The sequence below is a fragment of the Elephantulus edwardii genome, unplaced genomic scaffold (assembly GCF_000299155.1).
Source record: "Elephantulus edwardii isolate Elephantulus edwardi_28Jun2011 unplaced genomic scaffold, EleEdw1.0 scaffold00006, whole genome shotgun sequence".
Taxonomy (NCBI): domain Eukaryota; kingdom Metazoa; phylum Chordata; class Mammalia; order Macroscelidea; family Macroscelididae; genus Elephantulus; species Elephantulus edwardii.
The window spans coordinates 33,712,116-33,735,792 of NW_006399756.1; the positions used below are offsets into that span (position 1 = coordinate 33,712,116).

The 23,677-nt window shown below is 47.4% G+C and overlaps 2 protein-coding genes across 3 annotated transcripts in view; both read right to left on the reverse strand.

Moving 5' to 3' along the window:
- The window catches only part of HOGA1 (4-hydroxy-2-oxoglutarate aldolase 1), a 30,714-nt gene extending 7,229 nt beyond the window's left edge, over positions 1-23,485 (reverse strand). Inside the window, exons 1-6 of one of the 2 annotated variants that reach the window (XM_006880056.1) lie at positions 23,275-23,485; positions 5,507-5,635; positions 5,166-5,293; positions 2,867-3,001; positions 2,525-2,621; positions 28-161 (exon numbers count right to left, since the gene is read on the reverse strand). In XM_006880056.1, the coding sequence (XP_006880118.1) occupies positions 28-161; positions 2,525-2,621; positions 2,867-3,001; positions 5,166-5,293; positions 5,507-5,635; positions 23,275-23,485 (834 nt within the window). The remainder of the gene's footprint in view (positions 1-27; positions 162-2,524; positions 2,622-2,866; positions 3,002-5,165; positions 5,294-5,506; positions 5,636-23,274) is intronic. The other variant, XM_006880057.1, reaches the window with a different exon arrangement.
- On the reverse strand, positions 17,596-18,570 carry LOC102863955 (chromosome unknown open reading frame, human C10orf62). Its single transcript, XM_006880100.1, has one exon. The coding sequence runs from the start codon at positions 18,568-18,570 to the stop codon at positions 17,596-17,598; it is 975 nt and encodes a 324-aa protein (XP_006880162.1).
- Positions 23,486-23,677: the final 192 nt, after the last annotated feature.

Genomic DNA, 23,677 nt, shown 5'->3' on the forward strand with positions numbered 1-23,677 from the left:
GCCCTGCTGCCCTGCGCTGGGACTTACCGCAGTGTTTGGCTCGATAAGTCGGTGCTGCAGCTTCTGTGCATCTTCCCATTGCCCTGTGAGGCAGAGTCGTTCCAGCTGGCACACCTGGGCCCCCAGGACATTGGCCAGGGCACACACACCACCAACAGCTCCTGCCCCAGGGTAAGACGTAAGGCATCAGCAGAGGCACTTCTCACAGAGAAGGCAGAACCCTGGATCCCCTCTTCTGAGAAGGTAGGATGTTATGTCTAGGGCACAGCAGACCATGTTGAAAGCAAGCTCTTTAAGTCTACAGAGTAGATTTCCAGTGAGGATATCCGTCCTGCTTCAGAGCTGAATTCCACACATTGACTCCTGTTCAGAGCTGCTCCCTGAGGGGAAAGAAGCAGAGCCAGAAGAAGGGCAGATCTGGCCCCACCTCCATATCCTGCCCAAAATCCCACAGGTCAGTTCACATCTCCATGTTCCTCAGGTAGCCTGACTCGTCAGCCCTGGAAGGAGGTGGAGGGGATGGCAGCCTTTACTCTTCTGAAATCTTATTCCTCCCCAGACAGTGGTGGGTAGAGGTGAAGAGGGAGCACCAAGAGCTCTGAACAGTCAGAAGATCTATAATTTCCTCCCATGGGCTGTGTGAACTGGTTTCAGTCACAGACCCTCTCCAGTCCTCTTTGTTCTTATCTTAAAAGAAAAACTTAAATTCAGTGTCGTCAAGTTGAAATCGACTCACAGTTGACCCTCCACTGTGCTTTCAGTAAATTGCATGGGAGGAGATGGCCCATCTTTCTCCTGCAGCAACTGGTGCGCTCAAGCTTTGCTCCATTGAGTTGACAACACAATTATTCCCCACATATTGGTCCACAGGCTCCCTTGTTCTTATCCGAGCAGTGCAAATGTCTCGGTGGTGATTTCAGATGGTCTTGTCCCTTCTGCCACCTTGTGAGTGTGATTCTAAGGCTAATTAGAAATGACCCAAGCACAAGGGGCCTCAAGGGGATTTGGAATGCATGCCTATAACTTCTATTTATTAACTATTTATGGTGTGCTAGGCACAGTGGCATTATCCTAGATGCCCCCTACCCTGTACATCACCTGTCTGCTTCACAGAAAAGAAATTCAGGCGCAAAGACACTAAGTCTTGCTCAGAATTACTCAGCAAACACTTAGCAGGGCTGAGATTCCAGCTTGGACCTGCCAGCCTCCAGTCCATGCTCTTTCCATCCACTCTGCTCTCAGGAAGGGGCAGAAATGGTTCTCTCATCTTCCATTCATGCTAGAGACCATGGCACAGCAGTAGTAGACGTGTGCAAGGGTCTAAGAACCACTCCAAAGCCAGCAGAGGCCACAGGGACAGGAACTGGGTGGTCCTCATAGCACTGGGAGAGTCACTGAAATCAGAGGCTCACATCCACCCCAAATCCCAGCCCCTGTCTCTCAACAGGCAAGAACAGTTGGTTTAATGGGGCCATTCCTGGGAACTTGGCCTGGAATAGAATCCGATCAGGCAACGGAGATGCCTGGCTCTATCCCACCAGTGCATTCTGTCCTGGGATTAGAGGAGAGGGAAATGGACTCCTGGGCTAGAAGGGAGGGGTCCAAGGCCCTCTGAACACCCGCCTGAAGGTCAGACCTGACCACACAACAGTAACAATCCTGTGGGACAGAGCAGAACCGCCCCATTAGGTTTCCTAGGCAGCTCTGGTGGTGTCCTGTGTAGGGAGCTGCATTGCCAACCTGAAGGTGATGTCTCTCCGGCCATCAGTTCAAATCCTTCAGTGGTTCTGCAGGAAAAAGCTGGGCAATCTCCTCCCATGCAAGTTAAAGCCTCAGAAAACCCACCGGAGGGTCAGCTATGAGTTGGTTCAGACTCGATGCCAATGAGATACTTAGTCTTAAAGAAGATCTCTAGGTCATTTCTCCTGCAGAGCTGTTGGTGAGTTTGAACCGCTGACCTTTCTTTCAGTTAGTTGAGTGCTTCTGTGCTGTCAAGGCCCCCTAGATGAGACTGTGTGGTGCTGCTGCATTGGCTCTAACTCACAGGACTCTCTGCACACACAGGGAAGCGCTGCCCCGTCTGGCACTGTCCTCACAGTCAAGGCCATGCGTGACCCCATTGTTGTAGCTCTTCTGTCAGTCTTTGCATTGAGATTCTTCCTCTGTTATGCTGACTTCCTTCACCAAGGATGCAATTCTCCAGGGACTCTGTCCTCCTGGTGATATGCCCAAAGTATGTAAGACGAGCTCTCCCCATCTTCACTCCTAAGGAGCATTTGTGATTAGAAGAGCTAAATCTGTCCTAAGTAAGGAACTTGGAACTCAGAACAAACCACAACGCTCTTGCACAGGGAGACCGTGCACACTGCCACCCTCCACCTTGTGCCTCTCAAGGTCACTGCCAGCACCTGGGATCCAGAAAAGCGAGTGTCACCAGGCCAGACTCCTGAAGTTTTCAATCAGAAGCCCCAGCCCCAGTGTATCCACTGGCACAACAGTGTACCCACTGCAGTGGGCCGCTTACCGAAAGCATAGCTGGCCATCAGGAAGCCAGCAGACCCAGCCAGCACCTGGAAATCCTGCCCTCTGGTCCTGTGAACAATAAGCCCGATTCTGGTCACCTGTAAGAGCAAAACCTGGGTGAGTGCTGGGCCCAGAGCCCTGCCTGGGAAGCGCTGCCATAAGAAAGACACTGGTGAGATGCCCCACATTTTAGATAAAGGCCCATAGTGCTCAGGGACAGAGGCCCCAGACAAGTGTCCAGGACAGAAAGCAGGCTTCAGAGCTACCCTGACTTTGGAAGCAGAAGTGTTAGGTCTCAGAGAAGAACAGATACGCTCCTGCCTGGGAGCAACCTGCTACTCACGTCGCCACCGCTGTCCTTGATGCCCACAATATTTGGGTGTTGGGAGAGTGTGACCACCGCATCCACAGGCAGGTCCAGTGCTGTGTTGGCTGGGACACTGTACAGTATCACCGGGATGGGAGAGAGGTCAGCAATCTGAGGGGGCAGAGGAAAGGGGGAGATGAGTGCTGCCCGGGCCCTCAGAGTCAGCGTGGCTGCCCAGTGCCAATGAGGACTGGCCCGTATTGCTGTGGTGGTACCTGTACCGGTCAGCTCCTTGTCTACAAGCCAGTGCTATGAACTTCAACTGTAAGCAATAATAATGAGTAATACTTGTTGTAGTTGTTATTGTTGATTGCCTTCGAATTGTGCATGACTCATAGTGACACTATGAACAAAAGGCCTGAAGCTCCTCTACAACTATCAATATTTATCAACGTTCATAGAGTTTCCGGAGGCATGTTGTTTAGGAAGTGGTAATACTTAGTGGAAGTACTTTGGAAGCAGGAGTGGCATCTACTTCTCTATGAACTTTGATAAACAATGATAGTTATAGAAAGGTTTCAGGCCTTTTGTTCTTGGGGTTGCTATGAGTCATGCTCAACTCGATGGCAATCAACAACAACACTATTTACTGTTTTCTACATGTTGTTATTGTTGTTATATGCCATGGAGTCGCCTGTGATTCTGCAGTCTATCCTATCCTAAGCCAATCTCACTGTCTCTGACACATCTACCCCCATGACCCCAGCTACTGGGTCAATCCATCTTATCAGAGCTTCCTCTCTTGTGCTGTCCCTCCACTCTGGTCCCTCCCGGCAACATGCTCAAAGTATATGAGACAGAGTTTCAAAATCCTTGCCTTCAAGCAGCAGTCTGGTTTCTCCCTCTCCAGAACACACCTGTTTGTTCAATCCAATACTCTTCTCCAGCACCAGTCAAAGGTATTGATTCTTCTACTGTCTTCCTTAGTCACTGTTTAGCTCTCAGATGCATAGCAAGTAATTGAGGAGCCCCTGACTTGGATCCAGCCCACCTTAGTCTAGACTGACCTCATTGTTCCTTAGCACTCTGGAGAGGTCCCTGAAAGCAGATTTCCCCCGAAGCAATTTGTCTGTTGATTTCCTGACTGCTGGTGCCAAGAGTGCTGACTGTGAACCTGAGCAAGATGAAATTGTTAACAACCTCAGTAAATCTCTTCTCTATCATGATGCTGCCAATTGGCCTAGTGGTGAGAATCTTTGTTTTGTTAATGTAAAGATGCAATCCATATTTAAGACTGCAGCTCTTGACCTAATGCAGCAAACTCTTCAACCCTCATCAGTTTTGGCAAGCAAGGTTGTGTCATCTGTGTAACACAGATTATTGATGAGTGATGAGTCCTCCTCAAATCCTGACATCACATTCTTCTCATAAAGTCCAGACTTCTGAATGATCTGTTCCACATATAGACTGAAATGATACGGTGACAGGACTCAGCCCTGATGCACAACTTTGCTGATTTTGAACTATACAGTGTTTCCTTGCTCTGTTCATATGACTGAGCATAATCAAGTATTTTGGGATTCCCATTCTTCTCAATGTTTGCCACATTTCGTTGCGATCCAGTCAAATACTTTTGCATAGTCAATAAGACACACATTTTCTATATGTAAGCACCATTCATTCATTTTAAGCCCTTTATGCTCATGATCACATTTAATCCTCACAATAAATATATGATGGCAACATCACTATTGCTCCCCTATTAATTGTGTTTTGTACCATCGGTTTGGAACCAACTCATAGTTGACCTTCCAGCGAGTTGTCAGAGGCAGTAAAGTGCATGATAGGAGATGGCCCATCTATCTCCCGCAGAGCAGCTGGTGGATTCAAACTGCGTGTCTTTGGGTTGGCAGAGCAGCTCCTTACCCCTGGGCCACCAGTGCTCCCTTGCACATTAGAGGGGGAGGAAATAGCAGCAGAGAGAGGTGAGGTAAGTTGCCCAATGGCAGACAGCTAGTACATAATGGCCTGCACTCTCAGAGGTGCTCTTCATGTGAAGTAGACCAAGGAACTCTGATGGCATAAAAGGTAAGTATTAGGTTGCTAACCAGAAGATTGGCAGTTCAAATCCACCAGTGGCTCTGAAGGAGAAAAGGTCTGATGATTCGCTCCTGTGAAGTCTACTGCCGGGGCAGTTCTACCATGACATCAGGTTGCTGTGAGTTGCAAACCACTCAACACACATAACCACAGTAAGGCTCACAGCCTGCCCCTTGCTCCTGTTCCACCCCCAGCATTGTCTCTACCTCCTCCAGCCTCTTCCAGTCACACCCACCTTGGTGTAGTGATGGATGAAAGCAGCACTGTCCATGCGGCCCCGATAGTAGCAAGGGGTCACGACCAGGGCAGCATCAGCCCCAACCTGGGCCATGCTCAAGGTCATCTCCACTGTGGCTTGAGTGGCTGCAGGAAGAAAGAGGGAGTCTTCCTTGTGGGAGGAACAGGAGAGGACAGAACCAGGAGAGAAAAGGCAGGGGCAAGGGTCCCACAGACTAGGACAAGGGGTGCCTTGGTCCATCTTAGAGGCAGAACAAACAGACTGAACCGAACACCCAGAGCAAAGGAATCTGACCCCCAACCACAGCCTCCCCAGCACCCTGGGCATTATGGCCTCACACTCGCAGCCGGAGCCAACGATCAGGAGCTTGTCCTTGGGCATGGCCTGGCGCACTCGGCTCACCACCTCCAGTCGCTCCCTGCTGGTCAGGAAGGGGAACTCACCAGTGGAGCCCTGGACCACGAAGCCTGCAACACAGGAACCATCACAGTCAGCCGACGCCTGCCCAGGCTCTTATGAACCGCGGGGCCATGGTGTTACATCCACGCAGATCATGCAGCCAAGTCTGGACCTCTTAACATCATGCATTTCCTCACATTTCCTTCCTCGTGCAGCCAGAAGGTGTTTTTACCCGTTTGCAGTTAAGAGCTTTCAGATTCTTTTTCTTTATTTAAATGGAGTATTTGGAACATACCAAAAAGGGTAATGGTAGTCTACTGGTCCAGTGGTGTAGCTAGTGCTCAAAGTTACCTCTCTTTAATCACTTTGTCTTGACACTGGCTTTTATTGTTGTCATTCAATGTCTTCACACACCGAAGACATGCATTTGAACCCATGCACAAAATACAACTTAGCCTTGGCAATTTTAAGCTTATTGTAAATGGAATAAAACATTTATAAACCAATTGCTGTGGAGCAGATGCTCACACATGGTCACCGTGTGTCAGAATAGAATCGTGTTCCATATGGCTGTCAGGGGCTGATATTTCAGAACTAGACCGCCAGATCTTTTTTCTGAGGCACCTGTGTGAACAAAAACCAACTTGTGGTTAACAACTGAGTACATTAACTATTGGTATCGTTCAGGGTCTCCTGGACTGATGGAAGTTCGAGCAGTTTGCTGGCTTTGCTCAACATTAAGTTGTTTGCTAAGTGTTGAGCTTTCTCTATAGCAGTGCATGTGGCTCTAATTCATTATTTCCCCCATCCCAGGGTCAATTTTATTTTTAAAGTGACAAATTATAGGTGGATAAAGTTTTAAGCAATGCCCTCCAAATTAATTTACATGACAAAGAAGAAGCTGAATGCAATTTTGCTCCAGAGAAGTTCTCTAGCAATTATTTATGAGGAAGTCACTGCACAGAAACAAAACACCCTCAAGTTGTGGGCCATCTGTAAATTGATGTTTCACACAAGTTTAGTTAGAAGAACTGGTTTTATCTTCATTCTGACCAATGACGAAATCAGAGGCAGGCAGCCTCTCTCTGAGCATACTATTCTTTAAAAATGAATGTTCTGAGGGAGTCTAGTCTTCACAGTTGGCCCACCCAACCTGCATGGTCTGATCTGCCCTTTAACCCTCCTGGGGAAGTCCTGTCTGAGTCTAACTAAACAAGGGTGGACCTGATAAGTGGCTTTGGCTTTAACTCAGCAGCTTGGAAGTTTATCTTTATGACTATTGTGGGAAAGAAGTGAATAACAAAGGCTTAAAGGCTGAGACAACCTTAAGTTCAAGTTGTAATCTACCTCCCAGAACAAACAGCTCTCCAAACTATAATGCACGGTGAATTGCACAAGCTGGAATCCCCAGTAGGATTCAGTCACATTGATGTTGTTGTTGATTCCTGTGGAGTGGGAACTGGCTTATCGCTGACCCTCCCGCAGGTTTCAGAGGCATACATCACACTAGAGACTGTCCATCTTTATCCCATGGAGCAGCGGGTACATTTGAACCACGTACCTTTGGGTTGGCAGTGCAACCCCTTACCGCTCAGCTACCAGGGAGCTTTGGTGGCTTGGTAGTAAGAAGCGCACCAGCTGCTCCAGTGCAATTTACTGCTTCTGAAAACTCTCTGGAGCGTTAGCTCCAAGTCGGTTCCAATTCGATGGCACACAAGAAGAAGCCACCAGAGCTCCTTCTTACGTCATCATGCCATCTAATCATAATCACTAGAACAGGAAGCACTTTGAAAGCATGGCCATTGGGAGGAGAACAAACCTTCGAGACAGTGGAATCTGGGAGGTGGAAAACACCAAGAACATCTACGCCTTTCTAGTACTGCAGACTCGATGACTAGGTGGGGGACGGCTGTGGCTACGGCCAAACCACCAGCATTCCCCCGCTTCTTGCGCTCAGGCTGCCGGGGACATGAAGGGTTTAGTTTTTCTTTACAAGTAAGCACTTTGGTGGGAGAACATTGCAACAGTTTTCTACAGAAAAATCATTAAAAGCATAAAAAACAAGCAGTTACATCAGCATGTCATTTAAACACTAGTCCTCACAGCATGCTTGGAAGGTTCAGGACACCTCCAAGACACACACACACACACACACACACACACACACACACTCACACTCCATTTGAGCCGCTGAGGGTAGGAATTAAGGTGGTGCTGCTGCCTCAGGACCACAGTCCACCTGTCAGGAGCCAAATGTGATCCATAGATGTGCCTTCATTCTTTTATTATTATTATTATTTTTTTTTTTACTTTTGTGCCTTCATTCTTTAGGAAGATTGTCTAGAGTCAGAAATATGCGAGGAGCCCTGAGATTGTGGCCTTTCTGCTTCTGCCATGGGAGTAGGGGAGGAAAATCACAGACCCAGACGGGCCAGGACATCCACGTGAGACCTTGGGGCTTGCTAGCTGCCCTCTGGGCCACGCTTCAACGGTGGCCCTGAATTACGGCAAAGCCGCTCACACTCTCACTGCTGTCGAATCAGAACTGACCCATTGCTGACCCGCAAGCAGATTTTCCAGAGGCTGGAAATTACATGGGAGGAAATGGCTCATCTGTCTCCCTTGGAGCAGCTGGTAGATTTTAATTGCTTGCCTTTGGCTTGGCAGTGTGACTCTAGAGCTCCCACAGCAAAGCCACTAGAAGCACAAAGTGCCCATGCGGTCACTGGCATCTCCAAAGTGCATCCTGAAAATGTAAATGAACAGATTCCATATGCACACTTGAGATGACTTATCCTTAAAACATTTACATATAAATCAAGTTACAGCTTAAGTTACAGCCAAAACAAAAACCAGAAAGACACTCAGCAATTGAGAATGCTGAGCACATCCACAGCACACCACAAGGTTGTTGAACTGAATTTCTTTCCACCGTGCCAGCTTTATGCTCACCAAGTGTAAAGCTGCTGTTAGTCCACGAGGGCATCTGCACTAAGCACTTCATGCCCATTGGCACTGCACTCTGTCCAGGGCTCTGTCATTGTCTGTGTCGGCCTCAGTTCTACTCCTTGGGATTAAACGCCTTCAGTGTCTTCTGATTCACGCTGTCCATAGTCCTCACTTTGTATTGAGGAGGGAGCAAAGCTTCCAGCTAAGGAAACTTTTCTGGTGAAAGCTACTGTTTTTCAGAAACAAGCACTAAAACTTGTTTGTTCAGAGTTCCTTTTTTTGAGGAAGCTTTAGAGATCGGAATCCCTTCACATTTCAGGCCTTATCATTTAGTGTTTTTATCATTTCTGGAAGCCATGGAGAGCTTCCGAAAGCTGAATTGTCTCATCTCAGAAAGGCATCAGATGATCCTTCTGATGAAGCAATTATGACATCACCGGGCTCCAGCTCAGGCTTCTGATCTCTTTCACCATGAACTGGCCTCCTCGGCCCTTCTTTTGTCCCCTTTTCACTGTGCACCTTGATAATCTTCTCTTCGATCAGCCTGGAGCCAGTGCAGCTCTTGGAGCTTTCCTTGGGGTTGACGTACTCAGTGCACAGCCTGGATTTGTTGCACCTGCTGACCTGCTGAATGTGGGTCCATCCCCGCCCTTCACACAGGACGTGTGTGTGTGGGGGGGTATGTGTGTGACTTCTCCACAGAACACAGTTTTTCCCCACGCCTTCATATTTCTCACAAATTATATTTTTCTGCAGGACCAAGTTCCTTGTGACTCCACTACATAAATCTTCAAGAATTAAAGATAACTGATGTTTGCTGTTATTGCCTCTTCTCTCCCTAGGCGTCCGTCTGTCCTCCACCACCTAAGAACCTGTCCAGCTTGTCCATGAATGACAAGAGGCAGGGGCTAGCGGAGCCACCTTTCTTCATTGTCTACTTCCTGCCCTGGTCATAAATGTCCTTTTATTTGGAGCTGAAAGCATTTCCTACCCCTGGAGAATGAGTCTTGCCTTCATCTGTGCTCTTGTCTGCATGGAACTTGGGGGCTTTTTTATCTCCTCTGAAGAGAATTGCTGGGCTTCACCTCCAGGATATCATGGTGGGTTTCCTTCGCCATCTTGCCTCTGCCAGGTGGGCAGGGCGAAGCTGGGCCTTGTACCCTGGACACCCACATGGGCCCCTGGCCCATGTACTCATCAGCTGCTGCCACTGCCCAAAGCATTCGCCCCAGAACATGCACTAGGCCGATTTCTACGTGCCTGCATTCTCAACTCATTAGTTTTAAATGCTCTATAATATTCTTTTGTATGATTAGACCATGATTTATTTTTAATTCTCCAGTGGATGACCAATAAAATGTTTCCTTCTTTTTGCTATTATGAGCAATGTTGAAACAAACCTTTTCTGTAACATCTGCATACACGTGCAAGAGTTCTTTTAGGGGTAAGATATTTGAGCATGTGATCGCTGGGTCACATGTGCATGCCTCCTCATGTGTGTCAGACTTGACTTTAACCAGTATACAGTCCAGCAGCAGCAGAGAACAGCCCGTTAGTGTTCACGCCTGCCAACACTTGTTATTGTCAGAACTGATTTCTGCCACTTTGCAGGATGACAAGAGCTCAGTGTTTGTTTTGCATTTTCCCATTTTACCAGTCATTTGCTTGAGACAGTTCTAACACGTACCAGTGACTGCTGTCCAACCTTTTATATTCATGAAAGACCAGAAGACTTGAAGCTCTCTAGGAAGATCATCATCCAGACAGATTGACACAGTGACTGTTAACAAAGGGCTCGAGTTTATCAGAGATCCCGAGGAGGCAAAGGATAGGAAGGTACAGCTCTGATGTTCATGTGTCATATTTGACTCCACGCTACTTAACACCACCGTCAATTGTATAACAAAGGAGTATGAGTGAAATCAGTTTTCTATCAACTTAAAAATCACTTTTCCGTTTCTCCTCTTTACTCCATTCCATTCAAAAAAATTAAAATGTGAAGCTATTTAAAGGTCCAGCACATGTTGTTGTTACCAGTTGCCATAGGTTGGCCTCTGACCCCCAGTGCAGAACAGAATGAATGTTGCTGGTCCTGCACTGTCCTCATGGCTGTGGATCAGGCCACTGTTATCCACAGAACATCATGCAGCACCACAGGGTCATCAATAACTAAACACAGAAGGGGAAAATCCCTGTGAGAAAGGGGGAGAAACCCCAACAAAACCAGAAGCAACGCTGACACACAAAATCCCCGTCATACAATAGGCAGTGGGGAGCCCTGGTGCCACAGTCTGTAGGAAAATGCATTGCAAACCAATCGACTCCAGATTTTCTCAAAGGAGAAAGATGGGCAGTCTCCTCCCACTGCAATTTACAGCCTCAGAAACTCAATGGAGGATTGCAGGATCACTGTGATTCACAATCAGTTTGGTGGCACTGAGTTGAGCTGTTGAGGAGCTCGAACCTCAGGCCTGTAAGCTGAGGTATACACCTCTTACAGCAATCACCTACACACAATCAAAATAAGATACTTCCGTCCGGGCATAAAGCACATATGGCACGAAGGGCTCAGAAAGCAGGAAGAATGGAAATGATAAACACGAAGAGGAAGTGGGAAGAGTGCTGTTACACTGTAGGAACTGTGATGGATGTCACAAAACGGAGTGTGTATGAATTGTTGCCTGGAAAGCCAATTTGCTCTATAACTTCTCACCCCAATCACAATGCAAGTTTAAAAAGAAAAACTGCTGCATCCAGTTGTGGGGATGGCCCACAAAGTTTGACTTGGAGCTTCCCGATAGTCAAATCTAAAAAGGAAGTGTGGTCAGCTAACAGGTATGTAGAATCCAAAAGCTAAAAGCCAAGCAGCTGCCCTGGAGAAGCAGAGTTTCCTGGCACTCAGACCAAGAGAAATTGTTCCCATGAGTCATGCTTAAGGGGACACTGTGTGATGTAGACTCAGCTTTAGGCCTCCAATCTCTTCCCATGCTTTTGACTACATCGTTAGACTCCCATAGAAGGAGTTGCCAGACTCTCTCACTGGACATTCAGCAACTCCTCTCCCCATTCCTGGGTTTTTGCTTTGGAACATCTGGAGGCAGAAAGTTTTTGGCTCCTGCTAGAGTCCCTCCTAGGATCCATTCTTTGATATTAAATTAGGAACCTCCTATGTAGTTCTCAAGGGTCACACCCATTCACAGGGCTGCCAAGCCTGGGGGGACCCAAGCTGAGCCTCAATCAGACCAGACTAAATAGTCAGGTGTCAAGTTCTTACCACTTATTCTATTCAAATATCAAATACCTCTCCCTCCCCAGTCCTGCTGCTTACCCCTTTGCTTTGCATTTTCCTGTGTTTAGCAAGCTTTTGTTTGAGAGGTTTCTTACTCAGCACAGGTTTTTGCTGCAATCTGTCTTCACTCCCATCCCACATACTGCTCGTCCTGGTAGGTAGGGCCCTTTGGTAGGGAGGTTCTAGGGAGCCTGCTCTGCACAGAAAGGCCTCCCTCTGGGTTTTGTACACTGTAAGCCCCTGTACTCTTGGCTCCTGGTGGCACAGTTCTCTCTCTCTTATCTCATTTAAGGATACATCTGGTCCAGGCCTAATCCCCAAGGAGGAGGCCAGGCCAGGCTGGGAAAGAGTGAAGAAGGGGAAGGTGCAGGAACACTGGGTTCAAGAGCCACCCATTGCTTATCACATACCACAGCACAACTCCAAGGGCAACGGAATCATTTCCAATCCGACCTTATAGGACTATTTAAAATAAGAAAACATACAAGGACAAATCTTCTCGAATCTGATTATCAAAGGGTTGATAAAATTACTTTGTTTTCCATTTTTATTTTTCAACTTTCTTTTACTTCTCTTTTCTCCTTCTCACTCTATAATTAAAAAAAACATTTTAAAATGGTTTCAAGCATTCAAGGGGGAGCCTCTCAGGATCTAGTGGGTAAAGAGTCGCAAGCAACTCTTTTAAAAGCAGGCAGTTCAAATTCACCAGCTGCTCTGAGGGAGTAAGGTGGGCAATCTCCTCCCATGTGATTTACAACCTCTGAAAACCCTGAGAGTCAGCTATGAGTTGGTTTCTGACTCAATTGCAATAAATTGGGTTTGTTGAAAAGTATATAACACAACAGGATATTGTTCACCAGGGAAGGAGCCCTGGTGGTGCACTGGTTAAGTACTCAGCTGCAAACTAGAAGGTCAGCAGTTTGAACCCATCAGGAGCTCCATGAGAGGAAAGAAAATAAAGTCAGTGGCAAAGCTGGTATAGAAACCCTACTGCTACAACGAACTCCCTCCTGATCCCTGGCTGGATGTCCACTGCCAGACCTAACTGATCAGGCTCCTCTCAGATAGAGGGGTTAGAGGAGAGACGGACAAGGCCCTGCCTGGGAAGGGGTCCGAACCAAGAGAGCTGCAGAGCTCTGGGCAGGCCATGGAGTGGAGTGGAGCCAGAGAAGCCAGGGTTGAAGTCTCACGGGGACCCTCATCAGCTATGAGATCTTGGGCAAATGGACTAATGGAACCTCAACGTCCTCAAAGGCACTACAGGAGCACTATCACTACCTTCCTCAGAGTTATTGTGAGGTTTAAATGAGATATTATTTGTGAAGTGCTGGGACTCAGTAAGGGGAGGCTCTAAGTATTACAACCTCAGGAGAAAATGCTCAAGCCTTAAGAAGCTTTCTTTGGAGGAGGAGGAGGAAGAGGATGGTTGACATTCAAGGGGAGACAACACTCAAGAACTTCTCAGGCGCCCCCCCCCCAGAGGTAACATCAAAGAGGGTAATTTTCATTTCAGAAGTTACTTCCCTGCCCCCATAGTTACATTGATGCTAAGGAGGGCCAGTGGCTTGGGCAGAGGGTTGAGGATGCATGAACAGCATAGTGACTCACAGTGGCAAGAGGAATCATGGTCTCTCCTCCAGCAAGAGTATCCCAGATCACGTGGTCTGCCGTCATTGCCACCTCTTCCAAGAAGTCCTTCTGGGATCCTTCCACTGGACAGCTCTTCTCTGAACTTTTCCCAATGTCTTGTTACCTGCATGGAGGGCCTGAGGGTCTTTCAAGTCACTCCTCACCTTGTAGGGTGAGGCATGATGTCTTGTTCTGGCCTATGCTTTAAATAAGGGAATTGGATCGGATGATCTCTGAAGTCATCCTTGGTAATAGAGCTTCGAAATAATTTTTCAGGTCTTTTCTCTCATCCCATGTCTAATTCTAAAAGTTCCCCTTCAATCAAATGGTCAGGTTTTCTCACACACACTGCCTCCTTCCTGTTCTACATTTTAACTCACCATTCTCTTCAACATTGAGCACCTCTCTAGTTCAAGTACCTTGAATACTGTGAGGGTCACACAGTTTTTCCTCAATTCCTTGCTCCTGGGCCCCCACAGCTTCCTGTTCTTCTCACTTGGTGTCTGTCTTATTCAGTCTAAATCATCAAGATCATAGATGGTACCCCCTCCAAGACACCCAATACAGTGCCTTTTGGCAATTTGTTGTGTAAAAGAAAAATTGTCTCAAACTGCAGCTTTGGACAGAATCTTTATATAATGACGTTATTCATAACTCCCCTGTGGGAAGAAATTAACGTTCTAGATAAAATGCTTAAGCTATCTCCTGATGTACTTTAGCAGCATTAGGCTTTCTCTGAAACAAGCCTACACGTTTTCATTGTATCTAACTCAACAATGATCACCCAGTCATTGTATTTTCTTAGAAAAAGGCCTTACCAAGAATGGATCCTCCAGTTGGCTAATTGGTGAATATTTTCCCTACAGGAAAATACAACTATACAGTTGTATAAAGTACAACTATCAGAAAACCTGGCTGTGTACTCATAACCAAATTGTCTGAAAACTTCCTTCACTTTTAATTCTGAACTGCTTCTCAATTCTCAGAGAAGTTGCAAAATAGTTCAGGGACTGTCCATGTTTTATTCTCCCAGCTTCCCTTAAAGTATACGTCATATGTAACTATTGTACAATTATCTGAACCAGGAAAAAAATCAACATTAGTACGATACTATTAGCTAAAGAACTTGTCCGAATTTTACCAGTTTAAAAACTTAAGATTCCAGACTGGCTAAGACTTCACGTAAAAAGGATCTGATGTCTTCCGGATACGTGCACATGTCCTAAATCACTTCCAGAAGCCAAAATGCACTTTTTGTGTGTTTTTAATTTAGCAGTCTCTCAAACTTTCCCATTTGAGTGACCCTAATTTTTTTTCCTAAGAAATTTTTTAGATACACAAAGCTATATAGATAACTTTACATGTCTAAAATTGTGGCATCAGTTCTGACTCATTGCAACCTTGGGAAACAGGGTGGTAGCGGAAGGATTTTTTTATTAGAGTTTTCTTGACTGCGGTCTTTATGAGAGCAGATCACTAGAGCATTTTCCCTAGTTGCTAGGTAGTTCAAACGGCCAGATAGTAGTTGAGTGCTTAACAATTTAAGCCTCTATATTTGCATATGCATATATGAGGCTAAGTGTGTATAATTAGAAATGTAAAAAAATTTTAAAGTACCCCTCTCAGCTCTATAAAATTAAATTATAATATTCACAGTGGATATCCAGTTGGAAGCATTATGATAGATGGTGAAAAAATTGAGATTGTTAACAGCTTCAGTTTGCTTGGCTTCACAATCAACACTCTTGCTACCAGCAGTCAGGAAATCAAGAGACAAGTTGCATTGGGAAAGTCAGGTGTCAGGGACCTCTCCAGAGTACTGAAGAGCAGCGTCATCATTCTGGAGACTTAAGATGCATCTGATGCAAGCCATAGTCTTCACAATTGCTTGCTATGCATCAGAGAACTGGACAATGACTAGGGATGATAGAAAGAGAATTGACGCCTTTGAGCTGTGGTGCTAGAAAAGAGTGTTGAATATACCACGGACTGACAGGAGAACAAGCAGGTTCTTCCTAGAGAGGATGAAATCAGGCTGCTCCTTGGAGGCAAGGATTCAGGCATGTTGCAAGGAGAGACCATTCCTTTGAGAGGGACATTATGCTTGGAAGGGTAGAGGGACAGAAAAGAAAGGAAGACCCTCAATGAGATGGATTGATTCAGTGACTGCAGTAATGAAGGTAGGTGTGTCAGAGACAGTAAAGCTGACACAGGATAGAGCAGGTTTCAGGGCTATTGTACATAGGGCTACTGTGAGTCGCAAGCGACTCGACAGCACTTAACAACAACACATGGATTTATCCATTCTTTGCAGTAATCCTGGGTATTTCCTCCTCCCACTTCCCAACGCTCTTCTTACTGGTTCACAGGCCACTGGTAAAACCATCATAGATCCAAATGGTAAATTTCTTTGTCAAGGAGTCATGTGGAATTAGACAGCGCTTTGTCACTGACAATTTTACAATACAAGGAGCTGCCTTACTTTAACTGTTTTGAGGTCGCTCCTCATCCAAGAAATGGCTTCTTTGGAAGCAGGAGGGGGCGGTGGTTTGAGTTACAAGCTTCCATGAGTGCATGGAAAATACAAGATTATCTGTGAAGAGACAGAGTGAGGATGGGAAGTGCTGAGAATGGCGGCAAGAAGCCTGGGAAGCTGTACAGGATACAGTTAGTGGTTTGGATTTGGAATCACGCAGCTCTAGGTTCTGATCTTAGCAACATCACTTACAATCTGTATATATAATCTCAGCACAATTCTCTAAACCTTGGATTCCTCATTTGTCGAGTGAGAGCTAACATAATAGTGCCTTCGTAGGACTGTGGCTTTACATTAACACCGAACACAGAGCACAACACAGTCAACACTCAAAAAGAGGACACTGTTAGCAGTATTAGTGATAGGAGGAGTGGGCCCAGCAGACACCGCAAAAGCAACAGAAATAAGAACAGATATTATATTGGTCCAGTGACTTTGAAGGTGGTAGCTGTTAGGCGCTGTCGAGGTGGTTCCTACTCATACCCATCTGTTTACCTGTGTACAACAGAACAAAACACAGCTCGATCCTGCCCCCGCCTTACAACCACTGTCAGGCTTGAGCCCACTGCTGCACTGTGTCACCCCAACTTGTTGAAGGTCTTCCTCTTTTTCACAGGTTTGGAAGCAGGAGCGGCATCCACTTCCTAAACCACATGCCTCTGGAAACTCTATGAACTTGGAGAAATGACGACAGTGATGGAAAGGCATTAGGTCTTTGGTTCATAGAGTCGCTATGAGTTGTGCCCAACTCGATGGCAATCAACAACTATTGCACCAAGAATGACGTCTTTCTCAAGGGACTGGCATCCTGGCAGCAAGCTCACAGTAGTGAGGTGAAGTCTCACCATACTTGCTTTTAAGCTAGGTAGAGGGAAGGCATCAACAGGGAATCACATACCGCTATCGACCTGGAGAAGCAGCTGGGCCAAGGAAAGAGAAGTGCACTGTGAGATGCCATGTCGCTTGATGACAAACAGGCAGGGTGAGGCTGCTACCAAGAGGACAGGGTGCAGGGTGCATACGCCCTACCCTATCTGTTCATCCTATTCTTAAAGCCCAGTTCTTTGCTTCACCCAACACCTATGTTCCCCGCCCCTGACTAGTTGAATGTTGAGTCCCCTGGAGATGACCCATCCCTGGAAGCTGAGATCCAGGGAGCTATTTTAAGGAGTCTCAAAGAGTCCAGTGTAAATACCCCAGCCCAGGGCCCCTGTGCAGAGGACTGCTGAGGAAGAGCTTTCTCCCCATTCCCTGCCGAAACATTAGGTTGCCACAGAGCCCTAGACTCAGAATGAGGGCATGCAAGGCTTTATTGGCTCAGTCCAGGCATTTGGCATCACTGTGGGCTCCCAGCTATTCCTGGGGGTCTGCCTTGTCTGTCTTTTCTCGGTGGATCTTTAGGAGCCTCGGTGTGTTTTGGCTGCTTCACTGCCTCTCAGCTGTCCCAACATTAGGGCTGACCCCACACACGGAGTTACAGAGGCCCTTGAGCCCTGGGAAGCTAGAGAAGAGACAGTTTGGGCAATGGCACATCACCCTGGCCACCTAGGTTACCACACAGGAACGAGAACAGGCCTGAGTGTGTGTGCCAGCCCTGCTGGGGAAAGGGGCATCTCCACCCATGGTTAGGCGGCTTCGAAAGAGTCATAGATCTGGTGGCTGCGGTTGTGGCTCTGTTGGCTTGGATGACCCTGGAGGCTCTGGTGACCTGGATAGACCTGGTGGCTCTGATAGCCTACATGAACGTGCTGGCTCTGGTGACCTGGATGACCTTGGAGGTTCTGATGACCTGAATAAATTTGACGGTTCTGGGAACCTGGATGACCTTGGTGGCTCTGAGAACCTGGATGACTCTGATGGCTCTGGGAGCCTAGATGACCTTGGTGGGTCTGGGAGCCCGAATGACCTTGGTGGCTCTGGGAGCCTAGATGACCTTGGTGGGTCTGGGAGCCCGAATGACCTTGGTGGCTCAGGGAGCCCAGATGACCTTGGTGGCCATGGTGACTCCGACTCTGCAGAGTGGGAGAGTGGCTCATGCCAGCCATAGTTTTCTCTCGCTGGATAAGGAAATTCCCTTTCCGTTTCATCTGTACCTCTTCAAGAGCTTTCAGCTCCTCTAGGTTGCTGTCCTTTGACTCCAGGTAGCCTGTCTGCTGGCAGACCTTGGATCGCTGGAGCATGGAGTTGGCCACCTGCTGCCCCTTATAATCTATCTCCCTGGTGCAGGCAGCCACTGCAGCCCAGGTGTCCTCATCTGCGGAAGAAGACATCCCAGAGTCCCTGCTGGTCTCTTTGATCACCGAGGACCCCATTGTCCGCTGTCTGTTGGTGACAGATTCCTGGCAGAAAGAGCGGCCTCTGCCTCCTTGCCTCGAGGCGAAGGTCTCCACATGGATCTTGGCGGCCTCTCCGTCCCCATTCTCCAGCTGAGGAGTGGGAAGAGCAGCATGGCTGGCGGTCACCAGCTTCTCATCGGAAAGCCGGCTAAAGTGAGACTTGATCCAGTCCTCTTTCTTTGTTTTGTGGCCTTCTGATGATTTGAAGTTGTCTGCACACTCAGCTTTGTTCTTCCTTCTCCTTCTCCTCTGAATCCACAGCATGAGGCTTCCACCTCCTAGCACGAGGGCAGCCGCCAGGACCACCTTGCATGATGGTTGCTGGGCAAGCTCCAAGAAGGTCTCCAGGACCTCGGGCCAGGCAGGCAGAACTACGAGCACGCTGGGAGGAGGGGAGCCCTGGTGGTCTGGCTCATGCTTGAAAGGCAGGCCTCTCCAGGGTCATCTGACAGGCAGGCCCCCTGCTGTACCCTCTCTAGGGGGCCCCTCCCACCTCAGCAATGAAGCCCATTGTGAGGAAGACAGAAGGGTGGGGTGGGGAGAGGCCACAGCAACTCTCAATCCTCCCTGGTGGGCACTGCCTGAGGACTGGGTCCTTGTCTCTCAAGTGACATCCAACATCCCATAGACTCCAGGTCAGTAGAAATCTGAGTCTCTCTGTCTTCTACTCTGTGACCCAGTTTATAATGCAATCCTTCTTACTTCTATTCTTGTCTCTCCTTCTCCTGGCCTGGTGGCCCCTAGGGACCAAAGGCTGGCCAAGGCATTAGGACTTCCCAGATTGTGTGGGCATCCATTCCTGGCCACTGGAGCACATGTCTCCCTCCAGTCTAGAACCCCTTCTACTGCTAGCTCAGCGTATTCCATTTCCATGCACAGATCTCTGCCACAGTCCAGGGCAAGGTCCAGAAAGAAATGGGCCCCTGGAAATTCATTCTGGAAGAACCTGAGGTCACAACTGAGGGGAACCATGAAGCATGAGTGGGCTGGGGAAACAGATAGGACTTCACTGTCCCATTTCCCAGAGAAGGGGCTGCTGTCTGGTGATTTAGTGATGGAAACTCAGAATTTACCCCAGGAAAAGGGCGAGGATCAGGTTGTGAGTCAGGGGAACCAGAGTGTTTTCAAGGTACAGAAAAACAAGGGCCTAGTTCATGAGCCTCGGTTACACCACAGCCTCTTAAACAAGAGATGAGCCCTAACTTTTCCTCTAGAAAGAACATATTTTAAAAAGAAGATGTGCCAAAATAAAACTGCAAATACTGTGATTATTTTATCTTTTTTCTTTTTTAAATTCTTGGTGTGTACCTAGAATCATATCTGCCTGACACAAGAAGAGATTGCTCTTCCTTCTCCAGCAGAACATCTGGTCAATTCAAACCATGTGCCTTAGGGATTTCAGTGCAGCTTCTTGCCATTAGGCCATCAGAGCTCCCTACATTGTGATTATTTTAAATGGAATATTTGATTTAACAAAGAAGAATGGTATGAAAGAAATTAGGTATTATATGTATGACAATAATGTGGAACAAGAAATATATTGCCAAATGGATTGGGGGAGAAGGTGGGGAGAAGGAGGGAAGAAATGTGCAGTATTGAATAGATAAAAATGAAACAATCCACAAAGTAATGATTTTAAAATAGGAAAATACCCTATATATCATGGACTGCAAGGAGAACAAACAGGCCGTCTGGAGGTAAGGATTCTGAGGCTTCATCTAACATAATGTGGGGATGTTGCAAGGAAGAACCAGTCCTTGGAGAGGGACATCATGCTTGGGAGGGTGGAGGGACAATGCAAGAGAGGAAAACCCTCAATGAGATGGACTGATTCACTGACTGGGGTAACGGGGGTAGGTGTATCAGAGACAATAAGGTTGGCATAGGATAGAGCAGGGTTCAGAGCTGTACATAGGCTCACTATGAATCGCAAGCAAATCGACCACACATAACAACAACAATAACAACTTTATCTTGTCAGAAGATACCGGAGGTACTGTCTGTACCGCAGCAATAGACACAAGCTTCACGCTATCTGGGGACCTTGCCAGTTCTGCCGGTCCAGCCCTGTGATCATCCTCATTTGGAAATAACAATTCAAAGTCCATCTTTGAGGTTGTTTGTGCATGTGAGTTCAGGGCCAATGGCCCTCCTGAAATCATCCCTCATCTCAGGTCTCTATTACAACCTTTCTTTTGGAAGATAACTCTTTATTCAAATAATCAGTACAAATTAACAATATTTTAAAAAAATACAGTGTGACATCATTTCAGACAGTGCCCTCTTCAAGAATCTCTGCTCAATGATTCATTAGGGGCAGGATTCCCTTTCTCTCACAGGACTGGCTGCTCACTTACTGCCGGAGGCCCCTGCAGTGTGCCACGCAGTGGTTCCCCCCTCACCACAAGTGTCGGCTGCAAAGCCTGTCTCAAAGGCCAGCATAGGGCAAAGGAAATAGATCTTAGAGCTAAAGTTGTCTGATCACTTCTGGCGGGTTCTGGCTGTGTCCTGGGAGGAGGGACAAGCCCCTATGGCTTTCTATTCTGTGTCATTGCTCCTTGGAACATGTTGAACCCTTGAGTCAGCAGGCTGACCACTCAGTCCCCATTTTTAAATGAGGAAACTGGTTTAAAAGAGGGTAAGAGAGTGCTCCCAGGTCAACATCACTGGCAGAACCAGGATTCCTACCCGGGTTATCTAATTCCAGATACTGGGCTCTCCAAGCACAGCCAGGAGCTCCCTGTTGCGTGGGGGAGATAGGAAGCACGAGCAGGAGCTTGCACCAGTTCCCAGAAAGAAAACAGTACGGGCTCATTTGTTCTGCAGCTGCACCATCCATTGAAGTCCCGGCCAGTGTAGGAAGGAGAGAAGAAGGGTCTCCATGGATTTGCTGGGTGGTAGGCAGACCACTCCACCACTCTCATACTAGGGCGCCTTTGAAGTTCAAGTAGAAACTCAGACTCTTAGAGGCATTTTACCTCACGAGAACCAGACTCTATCACAAACCTTTAGGCCACAATAAGCTGATTCCCAGGAGCATCTGTTGAGAGCTCGTGTCGCATCTCACAGTGGGGGTGTCCACAGGGCCTTCATTGTCCCCTCATAAAGAATAACATCACAAAACTGCTTAGATGAGTGTGTTCACAGCCAGGTCAGCAGCCACTATCATAAAACAGTTTGGCCACAATGCCCAACTGCATCATTATTTTATTGACTATTTTGATAGGCATTAATAAATCAAAAGGTTGAGTGAGCTCTGGTGGCCTAGTGGCAAGAAGCTGCACTGCAATCCCAGAGGTGAGTGGTTCAAATGCACCAGATTCTCTGCTGGAGGAGGGACAATCTCCTCTTGTACCAGTCAGATCCAATTTTGATGGCATACACACACACACACACACACACTCTTTAAAAATTAAAAAATAAATCACAAGGTTGGAGGTTCAAGTCCACTCAAAGGCAATGCAGAACCTCAGAAGAAAAACCTATTGATCTACTTGAGAAAAAGCAGTCATTTAAGGCCCTTTGGAATGAATCCTACTCTGACAAATATGGAGCCACCAGGAGTCAGAAACTACTCTACGGCAATGTGATTGAATATCTATCACTCTTTACAATTTTTTTTTCCACTCTTTACAATTTACAGCAGGCTGAGCACTGGTGGCCTAGTGGCTAAAAAGTTTTATTCCTAACCCAAAAGCAGGCAGTTTGAATCCACTAGCTGTTTCTCAGGAGAAAGATGGGAAATTTCTTCCCATGTGATTTATAGGCTCTGAAAACCCACTGGAGTGTCAGCTAGGTTTCAGTTCTGACATGATGGCCAAGAGTTGAGTTCACTTGCATCCTCATTGTTTTTCCCCCCTTCCCAACCGTTCTACGACATGGACATTATTTCTCCTTTGTGTTACATGGGGAAACAAAGCTTCAGAGAGTTCATCCCACAGCTAAGTCTGGCAGAGGTATGAGTTGAATCCAGAGTCCACGTTCTTCATTGTTACAATACACTGACTTGGCCTCGGTCACTCTATTCCCAAAGCTGGCTCCAACCAGACTCTTTATTGAAAGGGCCCCATTAGTCCAGACTACCAATTCAGTGAGATGAGTGCAGTGGAGTGAAACTCGGGCCATGTATGCAGACCTGGATTCAAATACCAGCTCAGCTATGTATGAGCTGAATGCCATTGGGCAAGTGACTTCCTACCTCTGGGCCTCAGATTCCCTTCTGTGAAGTGGGCCTTTTGAGAGTCTTCCCTCAGGGGACTGTCATGGGTAATTGAAGAGGACAGGCAAGAAAGGATGAACCGAATTTCTTTTTTCTTCTACCTTCATTTATTATTGTGCCTATGACTCTGTTGGGTGTTGAGTGTCACAAATGTGATCTGGCCCCTGCCTCAGAGATCTGACCCATGTAAAGGAGGAACTTAATCAGACAGCATTATAAGATGGGTTAACGGTGACTTAACAATGGCCTCCAGTGTATCAGAGCTAGTGCAGGCGGTGCAGTATAAGGCAAACTTCAGATTTGTTGTCTGCAGACTTGTTAGGAATCCTTTGTCAACTCGATGGCACCTACCAACAACAATGCAGGAGTCAGACAGGGGAACGAATTCAGCCAAGGAAGGCTTTACCCAGAAGAGAACATGCAAGACTTGGAGGAAGTGATGAGGCAGGCAGGCAGGCAGGCCTAGTCGCCAAGGGCTCTCTTACCCATTTTAGTTCGATCCCTGCAATAAAGCACCAAGAAGGCACTTTTGCAGTTTATAGCTAAAGAAACTGAAGTTTAGTCCAAGGTCATAGGCTCGGAGGAAGATTTCCATCAGACCAGTGCCCGTTCGCCCCTAAGAAACCGACCCAGGCCACCTGAAAAGCCGCAAGGCACCCCATGGAGCCTGAGTACCATTCCGCCGTTTCCGGTTGAGGAGCACGTCTGAACATCTCCCATGATGTCCACCACAGGCAAGACCCACTTACCTCTGAAGGGGAAGGTGCTCAGTTTGTGAAGATTCTCCTCCAGTTTCCCATAATCCACTTCTGCGGTAGCAGTGAAGGGGGTGGTGAGTGGAGGGTAGATGCCTGCAATGTCCACCTTCCTCCTCTCCCCTGACACCCGGCCCCCCACATTCCTGGACAAGCTCTTGCTCAGCCCTAGCCTCATGGAGGACCAGACCCAGGAGCTTAACATCTCTGCAGGCCTGAGGCCCAGCTGGTCTCTGCCCTCAGGTGAGTCTGAGTTTGGACTCCTTCGTGTCTCGTTAATGATCAATGTGCGGAGTTAAAGTTTTGCTGCCCCTGACTCGTGAACACTGTGGCAGGCCTGGGCTGGGAGCTCCCAGGATCAGAAGTGAGGTTCTTCCCTTGTGCTGGGGAAATGCCA

Coding starts and splice junctions, on each gene's coding strand:
- LOC102863955 (XM_006880100.1), bottom strand. CDS start 18,570: ATGCTGTGGATTCAGAGGAGAAGGAGAAGGAAGAACAAAGCTGAGTGT.